Raw genomic sequence first — 13,048 nt, forward strand, 5'->3', positions numbered from 1 at the left:
TTGAAAAGATAGAGTAGGCATTTGATCAAGCCCAAATGCTTGGTTATTATCAGGTTAAGCTTCAATACTTACTTTCTTGAAACATGGTTCGAACTTTTTTAAACGTGTATAATTTTGATGAACTAATTTATTCAGTATGTGATATTTTTTAGTTTAATGACTAAAATAAAAAAAAATAATGAGGTTTATTTTAGTATAGCGACATACTTGCTGTTGATGATGGTAACAAATTAAAGACTCTATTGTGACTAAAATATTTATGAGATATCTATCGATTTGTTACTAGTTTAAAAGGAAATTGCGATGATATTTTGTGATAGTATTATAATTAATTGATTACATATTATTTCCTAGCAAGTTAGCGACTACATCATAACTCTACTTTCTTGTTTAAAATAGCTATTGTTTAGCGACAAAATTCTTACAAATTTGATTAAGGATTTTCAAAGATTAGCTATAAATTTGCTATAAAATGCGACAGATTTGCGATCAAATTAGCGGATAACTTGCGACGAGTTAGGTTCGAAAAAATTCCTTGCTAATTAGCGTCAACTAAGCATTCCATTTTGTCTACGAAGTTAGCTTGCATTTAGCAATGAGTCTGCTACAGTAGAGTTTGTCGCTAATTAGCGACTATCGTTTAGTCTATTTCTTCTATGGAATTAGCTTTTACTTTAGTGATGGATTTGCGACTATCTATTCGGTAGCTAAAAAACTTTCCGATGAATTAGTGACTGTTCTGTTTGCCTCACTGATCTGCGACTTGTAATTAGCGAGGAAAGCATTAGTTGCTACGCGGTAGCTAATCCGTCCCAAATTATATTTTGCGTCAGATTAGTGTTGATTTTATGACTCTTTTTATGGTAGCTAATCAGCCATATTCTTGTCGTGTTTCCTGTTCTGTACATGAGATGATTCTGTTCTTAATTTTTGGTTCTTGATTTTTCACTGCATCTATTTTTCATTGCTCGATTTTGTTCTTGATTTTTGTTCTTGTATTTTGTCTGCATCTATTTTTCACTGCCAGTTTCTGTTATGTTCTTGATTCTTGATCTTTGTTGATTTTGAATTTGTTCTTTAACTTTTGTGGTTGCAGTTTTTTAATTATTTGATTTTAATTTGTTGTTTGGTGTTCTCATTTTAATTTTGGTTTAGTGTTATCTGTTCTTATTTTATTTTATTTTGATCACTTGGGTTTCAAGAGTGAGTGACAATGCCGGATGGGAGGCTTTTGGTAAGGAAAGTGAACGAGACGGAGTCACATGTGGTGGTGGCGCAGGATGGAAGCGAGGACTATACCCCACCATGACGGAGGTGAAGGCCTTGGAGAAGAAGAGCTTGAAGAGGACATAATTGGAAAGATTGGAACAAATTGTGGAATTGTAGCTTCAACAGCAAAACCTGCATATCCACACTATTAATCATATTCCTATTTATAACATAATCTTCTAGTTGGGTTAGGTCTAATACTAATCCTATTATTACTCTCCCCTTTAAAACAATCTCACTCTCAAGGTTGTAGAAAAAAAATTCTAATAAAAAATGTTACTGCAATTTATAATTAATAAAAAATAATTAATTCTAAAATAATATTTTTTATGCTACTGTTCAAAAAAATTTTAACCACCAGGATCCCTTTGAAAAAAATTTACTCCAATCCGAAACAAAAATAATATATCTGAAGCAGTAATTTGAAATTGGTTCAAATGGACTGCAATCTTTGCCATGGGTTCCGCTGTTGCCGGGAGACCCACCTATGCCGCCACTGCGTTCATCCCACGGACACCCCTCAACAGCGCACGTCGGTCGCCACGGTACTGCAAGTAAAACCCCAAATCAATAAACGCCCACCTCAAAATCAGGGGTTATCTCATTCTTTCCACCTAATCCAAAAATAAAGAGCCAAATGTCATTTCTCTTCTGTCCTTCTCAACTATGTGCGATGTTGCTGCCGAAAGAATAGCCGTTAGCGAGTCAGACACCACCATCCGGCTCCAGTGGCTCCTTCTCCATCTTCTTTCGGTTCTGTTCTCTGTTACTTTCTCTGTCTTCGGTCGAAGTCACCACTCGCCACAGCAAGCCACCGTTGTTCCATCCTCCCTGCGATCCTAAGGAAGATAACCGTTGTGAGTAGTTGTGGATTAACCACGATATGGGACAGAATCCATAAGCTTGGAGATCCCCACTGCCGACGGTGGTTGCGATAGTGTGAGAACTCACCACGGTTATTGGAGCACCACATGCTTCTCCTTTTTTCTCTGCGAAAGTGCCGACCTTAGCGCTACTCCTGGCTTTGTCATCATCGCGAAATAGCCTCAAATATCAGCCTTTCTCATGCATCATTCCACCAATCACTGTCGGAGGTTGGAGAACACGGAAAAGGTGGCTGGTGGCTGGGATTTCTCTCTCACAATCCTAAAAGAGCACTGCCGCCAGGAGCTTCGGTGGCTTTGCCACTATAGGAGAAATACGATGGAGAGGGCTGTGACGATGCACCTCACCGCATTGCTTTCCTGTAGTCACCGCGTAAGATCTTGACACAATTCTCCCTACCTATGATTCTCCTGTCCTTGTCGCAAGTACTTCGATCTCGGTATCACTACTTCTGCTCGGACTCTCGCCGTTTTGCATATTGTCACCGCCTTCAATGACAGTCCCTTCACTGGGTGACAACAGATTTACAGGAGTGAGGTTGTGTTTTGCTCAATGGAATTCCTTAAATCAAAACTCTCAATATGCAATCTTATTACTTCTTCTTTTTCTACATATATGATTTTTGAATTTTAGCAAAAATATTTTAGTTGCTGAAATTGTGTTGCTACTTCATTGTAACTACGAATCGACAATGATGATTACTGAATTGTTGCTTGATATGGAATTTGTGTTGATTTTTCTTGTTGCTGCTATTGTTGAACTTTGAAATAAAAATATGATGATTCTTCTCCTGTGATGTGTTGCGGTTGTTGTGCTTGATACTTCTCCAATTTTGCTCTGATTTCTTCCAAAATTACATCTAAATCTAAAACTTCATGTTGATCAATTATTGGCAGAACAGGGATGAAATCAGATTGGTAACGACAATGAAAGACAACCTCAAAAGTATCCCAAGTTGCTGATGGATTGCGGAACCTCCATAACCAGTATCATTGTAGAGCTTTGCCAGCTAATTGATGAGCGGATATTTTATACGCTTTTTGCCATCATTTTCATATAGTTTTTAGTATGTTTTATTTAGTTTTTATTAAGTTTTTATAGGTTTTAATGTTAAATTCACATTTTTGGATTCTACTTTGAGTTTGTATATTTTTGTGCAATTTCAGGTATTTTCTGGCTGAAATTGAGGAGCTGGAGCAAAAGTTTGATTCAGAGACAGAGAAAGCACTACAGATATTGTCCGGATCTGACCTCCTTGCACTCGGAAGAGTTTTTCTGGAGCTACAGAAGTCCAAATAGAGTTCTCTCAATGACTATGGAAAGATGACTTCTAGAGCTTTCTAGCAATGTATAATAGTCCATAGTTTTCTTCAGATTAAAAAGCCCAAAACTGGCGTCCAACGCCAGCCTCCTGCCCCCTTCCAGGCGTCCAGCGCCCAAGGAGCAGAGCCCAACGTCCAAACTCCCAGAGAGGACCCCTAGCCAGCGTTTCACACCCTAGAGGCCTCATAACACATGGATCTCATCAAAGCTCAGCCCAAACACTCACCAAGTGGGCCCCAGAAGTGAGTTTTAGCACTAAAAAGACTGTTTTAACCTTACTAGTCATTAGTTTAGTATTTAAGGGACTTGATTTATGTTATTCGAACACTTTTTACCATACTCTACACGTTTACCATTGTATTTCCTTTCAGTATGAGTTTCTAAACCTCCTAGGTTGAGGGGAGGAGCCCTGCTGAGTCCTATGAATTAATAAAAGTATTACTGTTTCTCTTCGATCTGTGCGTGATTAATTCCAAGATGTATATTCGTACTTCAACATGGTGAATAGGATGATCAATGACAATTAGCTCTGTTCATCATACTAAGATGAACGTGCCTGACAAACACCCGCGTCTACTTAGGTTCGTGTGAATACTTCGGTGGAAAGCACGGACTACCAGCTTGATTATACATATCCATGACTTCGTTGGGGACTTCTCGAGATACCAGTTCAGCCGATTTACGGGAAGATTAGGGTCTCTGTGGTAGAGGCTAAAACCCATAGATACAGCATTCTCTGATCCGGAAGATCCGACCTTGTCTGTGGCATTTTGAGTAGGATCATTAAGGAGAATGGATTGTACGAGCTTCACCCTCAAGCAGAGATGGATCTACACTAACCCTGGGGTTCAGATCCAGAGGAGTATTGACGACCTCTCAATAAAGGCGTTAATCATTTACAGCTTGCCATTGAAGAAATCACTCACAAGCAAAGAAGACAGTAATACCAGAGTTAATTCAGAAAGGCTAAGCAACTCCAACCCTTAACCATATTCCTATTACTGAATCTCACAAGTACAAATTATGAATAGTTTGCCCTTACATCAATCCAACTGAATTCTGATTTCGCCTAACTAAAACCTGCAGGATAACCATAGCTTGCTTCAAACCACAATCCTCGTAGGATCGACCCTGACTCGCTCAGATATTACTTGGACGACCCAGTGCACTTGCTGGTACAGCTGTACGAAGGTGTAGGGATTCATGCACCACTAATCCATGGCGTGCTTCCTGCAATCTTTGGATCTCTGGTACCTTTAAAGAATTCCAAAATTTTTAGACAAAAAGAATTTATCATTAGCCACTACCACCATAAAAAATAGGAATAGTCTTAACACTGGAATGTGATTTAAATTCTCTAAATCACCATTGGTTTTAGATTCAGAATGAAAAACTCGTAATGAATTATTCAATAAAAATATAATTTAATATGATATCGTATCAAGGAAAAGAAAGAATTAAATAGAAATAAGAGGTCAATGAGTTATAACTCAAATGACATAATCTTTCCATACTCATTTAAGAGGTCGCGGGTTTGAGTCTTCCTATCTTTGGTAAAAAAAAATAAATAGAAATAAAAGAGAATAGAATAGAATAGAAATTCCTAAAACTAGAGCTAAAAAAAATTAGAGCTTTCAATTACATCATGTTTATCCACACTATTACATCATATTCCTATTTATAACATAATTCTGTAATTGGGCTAAGTCCAATACCAATCCTAACATAATAGTAGATGTAAAACTTAAGAGAAAAAATAATAAAAAAGAAAAGACACAACCAAATAAAATTAGAAAAAAAATAATGTTATTATAAATAATATTAAAATACTTTTTATATTATAATAATTGTAAAGTTAAATTTAAAAAAAAAAACTCTGAATCAAATAAAAAATTCAAATAAGATAAATAATATACGAAAAAAGTTTGAACCTAATACATAAGGTATACTAAATTACTAACTCTTTTGGATTGAGTCTTTATTATTAGACTAGATGCAACACTATGTCTTAAGAATTAGATCTATCTATGTCGAAATACTTTTCATTTACATGTCGTTTTTTGAGATAGTAAAATAAAAAAAAATTATACATTATACTATAAAAGTCTACAATTTTTTATTAAGAGTATGTTAATTAAAGTTAAAATCATAATAGAATTTAATAAATTTTTATAATAATAATATACACGTAGGATGTTTGATAATAAATAGCGTAACTCGGGAGATACAGACAAAGGGTGCATGCATCTTTAAAGTATCTTCTTCTTCTTATTATTATATTCTGAATGTGGGATGTAACATTGATTTCTTTATGTTTCTTTTGCTTTTTCAGATTTGAAACATCCCTTATTAAGCCATCATTCCCTTTTTTGTCTTAGACCGTCTTTGCAACTGTTTCATTTGAACCTGTCAACTTGCCCTTTTATTTTTATTACCTTTTTAAATAATAATAATAATAATAATAATAATATATAATAGTAAAAGTAAATTAAAGTATTTGAATCCGTTTTTTTTTATTTATATTTGGTTAAAAGAATAACCAATATGTGGAATAATTATAATCAATATAAAAGTACTCCAAATTGAAAGTAGTTTAATCTCATAATTATTAGTCTTAATTTCAAATCGATCATGTAAATGAAGAAAAATATCAATTAGAAAGAGACTAAAAATGATTATATATCCACTTTTACTATAATTTGTTTCATATAGAAGTATATAGAGTGAATTATCAATGTAAGAACCGGATTTTTAGTAAATAGATTTTTTTTTGTTAGAAAAAAAATGAAAAATAAAAAAAAGAGAGTTACGAGGTCAAACTTAGTTTTATGAGGGTAATTAATTTTTATAAATTAAATTTGACTAATAAATATTAAATACTATTTTATCATTGGCTTAGTTATCACATCAGAAACTTTTGAGCCGCAATGCAAAAGCTCTTTTAGTGATGATTGTACGTGTACTGAGAAAAAATTCTAGTAACCGAAAACCTCAGAACCAGTGGTAAAAATAATTTCTATTCAAGTAAATGTGTCTCTAGATTTATATTGGCTATCTCTTCATGATTTACTTCTTTAAGAATAGTTATTAGTTATTAATTGTTTTACTGTCCGGTAAAAGTTATCTGAACCGAATTTCTATCTAGTATTTCGCAAATGACTCCTAGAGGCCCCGAATCCTCTTTCTTGCTACCAATTAACTCGGCTTCCCTCTCTTAGCCTCTGGGCTGAGATTATCTCAGCCTCTCACCCTACGCTGCTGTATTTTTAACCACAAGAAATTAACTGCAGTTAACTACAGATAAACATGTCATTATGACGCTGACTGTGTTTCCTCGAAATCACGCCCCTTCTCTCTTGCTATCAGCCCATTTCTATCTAATTTTTCCAGCCCTCTTTTACTACATTTAATTAGGTTAGACTTCAAATTTTTATTTAAGACAATTACCAAGAAAAAATTCAATACCATTTTACCATAAAGAGAAGATAAGGACCATGAGTGAGAGAGGAGAAACAGAGAAAATTCTGCACACACTACCTGCGTTTTCAGCTTCTTATTTTACCATTCATACACTATTCTTCAAGTGTTCTTTAAGGACTCAAACCATACAAGTACAAACTCTTGTCCATACTAGTACAAAGATTAGTGAAAACGGACAAGAGTTTGTACTTGTATGGTTTGAGTCCTTGAAGAACACTTGAAGAATAGTGTATGAATGGTAAAATAAGAGGCTGAAAATGTAGGTAGTGTGTGCAGAATTTTCTCTGTTTCTCCTCTATCACTCACGGTTCTTATCTTCTCTTTATGGTAAAATGGTATTGAATTTTTGCTTGGTAATTGTCTTAAATAAAAATTTGAAGTCTAACCTAATTAAATGTAGTAAAAGAGGGCTGGAAAAATTAGATAGAAATGGGCTGATAGCAAGAGAGAAGAGGCGTGATTTCGAGAAAACACAGTCAGTGTCATAATGATGTTTATCTGTAGTTAACTGCAGTTAATTTCTCGTGGTTAAAAATACAGCACAGTGGGGTGAGAGACTGAGATAATCTCAGCCCAGAGGCTAAGAGAGGGAAGCCGAGTTAATTGGTAGCAAGAAAGAGGATTCGGGGCCTCTAGGAGTCATTTGCGGAATACTAGGCAGAAATTCGGTTCGGATAACTTTTACCAGACAGTAAAATAATTAATGGCTAATAACTATTCTTAAAGAAGTAAATTATGAAGAGATAGCCAATATAAATCTAGAGACACATTTACTTGAATAGAAATTACTTTTACGATTGGTTCTGAGGTTTTCGGTTACTAGAATTTTTTTTCGGTGCATGCACAATCTTCACTAAAAGAGTTTTTGCAGCTCAACAGTTTCTGGTGTGGTAACTAAACCAATGGTAAGATAGTATTTAATATTCATTAGTCAAAATTGACTTAGAGGGATTAATTACCCTCATAAAACCAAGTTTGACCTCGTAACTCTCTTTTTCTTTTTATTTTTTGTTTTTTTTTCTAGCCAGAAAAGTCTATTTACTAAAAATCTGGTTCTTAAATTCTACCCTCCTTAAAGAAAATTTTGCCCTCAAAATTTAGTCACCTGATAACTGTGGGTAATCTGTCTTCATTGTGCTCTCTAGCTCCCAGGTGTGTTCTTCCATGCCATCTCGTCCCCAAGCAACTTTTACTAACGAAACCTCCTTGCCTCTCAGCTGTTTGATACTCCGGTCGACTATTTGCACGGGTAGTACTCGAAATGTCAAGTCATCCCGTAACTGTACTGTTTTAGGTTCTAGGACATGACTTTCATCAGGATTATATTTTCTAAGCTGGAAAATGTGGAATACATCATGAAGATTGGATAAATAAGGGAGAAGAGCTATTTGGTAGGCTACTGATCCTACTCTTTTTAGAATCTGAAAAGGACCTATGAACCTAGGGCTTAGTTTCTTGGTCTTGAGACTACGACCCACTCCGGTGGTTGGTGTTACTTTAAGAAAAACATGATCACCCTCAGTAAACTCTAAAGGTTTCCTTCTCCTATCAGCATAGCTCTTCTGTCGGCTCTGAGCCGTCAGAATTCTCTCACAAATTCTCTTGATTTGCTTGGTTGTCTCCTGAACTAACTCTGGTCTCATCATACTGGATTCTTTCCCTTCATACCAGCATAGTGGTGATTGGCATTTGCGATCGTAGAGTGCTTCGTATGGTGCCATCCCAATACTTGCATGGAAACTGTTGTTGTAGGCAAATTCTACAAGCGACAGGTATCTTTCCCAACTTCCTTTTTGGTCTAGGACACATGCTCGTAACATATCTTCCAGTGTTTGAATAGTCCTTTCCGACTGGCCATCCATCTGAGGATGATAAGTTGTACTCATGTGCAGACGCGTTTCGAATGCTTTCTGAAAAGCTCTCCAAAATCGTGAAGTGAATCTCGGGTCCCTATCTAACACAATACTGGTTGGTACCCCGTGCAACCTGACTATTTCCCGAACATAAAGTTGTGCGAGCCTTTCCATTGAATAGTCCATTCGAATTGGTAAAAAGTGAGCAGACTTGGTCAGTTTATCCACAATTACCCAGATGGAATCATTTTCGGATGTGGTCCTTAGCAGTCCTGAAACAAAGTCCATGGTAATCACCTCTCATTTTCACTGTGGCACTTCTAGAGGCTGAAGAGTTCCTAACAGCTTCTGGTGCTCAATCTTAACCTTTTGACATGTGAGACACTTCGAAACAAAGGTAGCTATGTCTCTCTTCATTCTGGGATACTAGAACATCTGGCTCAAATCCTAGTACATCTTAATAATACCTGGGTGGATTGAAAATCTTCCATGATGTGCCTCCCTTAATATTTCCTGTCGCAGATTATCGGATTCCGGCACACATATTTTACCCTTGAATCGCCATATCCCTTCTGCATCCCGTCTTACTTCTTTCTGTTGGTCCTTGTCGACACATGACAAAAGCCTGGTCATCTCTGACTCTTGAGCTTGCACTCGTCGGATCGCCGTCTTAAAGTCATGAGTTAACTGCATCTGTGCCAAACACGTTCCCCGTGAAGTCTCTTTTAGCCCAGCTTAAGTCCTTCAAAGGTTGTCCTTAATTCTTCTTCTTTAATTTTCATCCAGGAGAGACTTGCATTCTTCCTGCTAAGGGCGTCTGCGTCCACATTTGCCTTCCCGGGATGATAGTTTAGTTTAAAGTCGTAGTCCTTTAAGAATTTCATCCATCTGCTTTGCCTCATGTTGAGTTCCTTTTGGTAAAAAATGTACTTCAAGCTCTTGTGGATGGTCGGAGAAAACCTCGAACTTGACTCCATACAAGAGGTGCCTCCAGATCTTGAGAGCGAATACTACAGCTGCCAATTCTAGGTCGTGAGTTGGATAGTTTCACTCATGAGGTTTGAGTTGTCTTGACGCATAGGCTACCACATTCCTCTTTTGCATCAACACACACCCTAAGCCTTTAAGGAAGCATCGCAGAAAACCTCAAATGGTCCTTCGGGATCTGGCAGAATTAACACCGGTGCTGTCGTCAACCTTTCCTTGAGGGTCTTGAAGCTTTCTTCACACTCATCCGTCCAAACAAAAGGTACCTCCTTCCTAGTGAGTTGAGTTAGTGGTAAAGCCAATTGTGAAAATCTTTTGATGAACTTTTGATAATATCCAGCTAGCCTGAGGAAACTTCGAATCTCGATGACTGTCTTAGGTTGCTCCCACTCTAAAGCTGCTTCTGTCTTAGCAGGATCCACTCCTATACCTCCATTTGATACTACATGTCCCTGAAACTTAACTTCTTTCACCCAAAACTCACACTTAGAGAGTTTGGCATACAATCTCTTTTCCTTCAGAATTTGTAACACCATTCTTAGGCGTTCCTCGTGCTCTTCCTCTGTCCTTGAGTAAATCAAAATATCACTACAAACTTGTCCAAGCACGGGTGAAAGATTCTGTTCATGTAGTCCATGAATATGGTAGGGGCATTTGTCAGTCCAAAAGATATAACGGTATACTCATAGTGACCATATCTGATTCTGAAAGCAGTCTTTTGTGTATCTGATTCTCTGACTTGGATCTGATGGTATCCCGACCTTAAAATCAATCTTGGAAAAACCGAAACTCCTCGCAACTGGTCCATCAAATCATCGATTCTTGGAAGAGGGTACTTATTCTTGATAGTGATCTTATTCAGTTGTCGATAGTCAACGCATAACCTCATACTACCATCCTTCTTTACTAGTAGTACTGGTGCTCCCATGGCGATGCACTGGGTCGGATAAATTTATTCTCCATTAATTCTTCTAGTTGTGACTTCAATTCTTTGAGTTATAGAGGTGACATTCTATAAGGTGCAATCGAGATCGGTCCCACTCCCGGTGCCAGTTCAATGGTAAACTCTATCTCGCATTGTGGAGCAAACTCGGGAATATCGTCTGGAAAAACCTCAGGAAACTCCTTTACTATCGAAATTTGCTCTATTGTTCATTTTCAGTCGAGCTAGCCGCTAAGAGAACAAAACCTCTACTCTCTCTCCCACTAAGGTTCACTATTACTGAGTTTAGATAGTAACTATGGGAAGTAACAGACATACTAACAGACGAAATTAAAGCGGTTTTCTTAAAGCAATCAAAAAGGACATGATACACAGACAACCAATATAGTCCTAGGATGATATCCATACCACGCAAAAGCAAACAAATCAGGTTATGTGTAAATGATTTCTCTTTAATGATGAAGGTCACACATCTACAAACCAAGTTGGTCACAGCATTTTGTGTGGTGGGTGTGTGGACAATTAGATCATATTCAAGTTGAGAGGTTCCTAGTCCTAGCATGCGTGCACATTCTATGGATATAAAAGAATGAGATGCGCCTGAATCATACAGTACAATTAGGGTCTTGCCGTTTACAGAGCACTCACCTTGGATGAGGGAACTTGACACAGAAGCATCATCAGCGGCCATTGCAAACACTGTTGTTGAGGTCGAGGGGGAACTGGTCCATTTCGCTTAACGCGACAATCTTTCGCTATGTGCCCTGGCCTGCCACAATTATAACAAACACCCGCTCCAAGCTGGCATGGCCTGCTTCCATGGTCCTTCCCACACTTAGCACAAGTCAGACTTGCCTGAGCTCACTGTGGCTGCCTCCCCAAGTCTTGTCTCTGATTATGGTTTCCCAGGTGGAATCAAGAGTTAGAGTTTTCGCTGGGTGGATCTTAGTGCTGTGGCTGACCATTTCTTTTAAAGTTCCTTCCTTGTGGTGCCAGGTTTCTATTGAAATTCCTAGAGGAAAAATCCCGACGATTAGCTTGGGCCACTGCCAACTTCTTGGCGCATTCCTCAGCCAACTGACTCTTTTTACCAGCTCTGCAAAGTTCCTAATCTCCATCAGTCCCACAGAAGCCATCAGTTCCTCCCTAAGACCTCCTTCATACTTGATGCACTTCCACTCTTCATATTTCACAAGATTTCCCTGACATACCTTAGAAAATCGACACAAGTCCTCAAACTTCCATGTGTACTCAGCCACCGTCATGCTTCCCTGCCTTAATTGTAGCAATTCCAACTCCTTGGCGGTATGGGCGGACGGAGGGAAATACTTCTTATAGAACTCAGTACGAAATTCAGCCCAAGTGATCTCAGTGCCTCCGTGTCCTAACAATTAGCTCACTCCCTGCCACCAATATTGTGCATCCTCTTTTAGCATGTAAGTGGCAAACTCCACTTGTTGTCCTTCAGGGACAAGTTGCACCTGCAGAACCCGCTCCATAGCACGTAACCAATCGTCTGCCCCAGTCGGGTTGGTGGTTCCAGAGAAAGTGGGTGGATTAACTTTAAGAAAAGATGCTAAAGTCATTGGCCTTTCCCCTTCAGGTACACTGTTTTCTAATCTGTTTCCACTGCCGTGGCCATTCCCATTACCATTCTCCTGCTGTCGTTCCATTCTCTCCACTGCTCTATTAGTTGCAGCGACAGAATCGCGCACAGCTGCAACCATTGCAGTCATAGATTCTAGCAAGGCGGCCGGGTCAAATGCCGGCTCAGAACTTGGACTCGCTTGACGGGGGCTACGCCTGTTTGCAGACATTGAGGTCCTGTTAACACCAAACGATCAACATTAAGGTGATCAATCTTAAGATATCCAATTTAAGTGCTAACATTTCTAAAATATATGCTCACAGACAATCATGCGATTATATCATCAGAGATATCCTAGTGGCATGATAAAAAAAACAGAGTATGCAGTGAAGCTAGGGGTGAAGAAAGGCCAGGCAGCCTGCCAGGGGCCTGTAGCTTGGCTTGAGTTTGGCCTGGCCTGGCCTGTTATAAAATAGGCACAGGCTCAAGCTCTTATAAAAGCCTTATTATGTTAATAGGTCAGGCCTAGGCTCACTAATTAGCCTTATTGGCCTGTCAGGCCTGCCTGGACCTGTTAATACATAATTATATATATAAATAATTTTTTAATTATTAACAAAATTATAAGATATTTTAAATTTATTATATTTAATTATAAATAGTTTTGTATATTTTAAATATTTTAAAGTTTAAAAATTCTTATAAAAAATAAATATGACA

The 13,048-nt window shown here is 37.9% G+C and overlaps 1 protein-coding gene across 1 annotated transcript; it reads right to left on the minus strand.

The window, feature by feature from the left end:
• Positions 9,926 to 10,333, minus strand: LOC107626845 (uncharacterized mitochondrial protein AtMg00860-like). Its single transcript, XM_016329738.1, has one exon. It carries the CDS (start codon positions 10,331 to 10,333, stop codon positions 9,926 to 9,928), a length of 408 nt encoding a protein of 135 aa, XP_016185224.1.

The sequence above is a fragment of the Arachis ipaensis genome, chromosome B02, assembly GCF_000816755.2.
Source record: "Arachis ipaensis cultivar K30076 chromosome B02, Araip1.1, whole genome shotgun sequence".
NCBI lineage: Eukaryota > Viridiplantae > Streptophyta > Magnoliopsida > Fabales > Fabaceae > Arachis > Arachis ipaensis.

Bases quoted from the DNA above. Each gene is read 5' to 3' on its own strand.
- LOC107626845 (XM_016329738.1), bottom strand. From the start codon at position 10,333: ATGGTGTTACAAATTCTGAAGGAAAAGAGATTGTATGCCAAACTCTCT.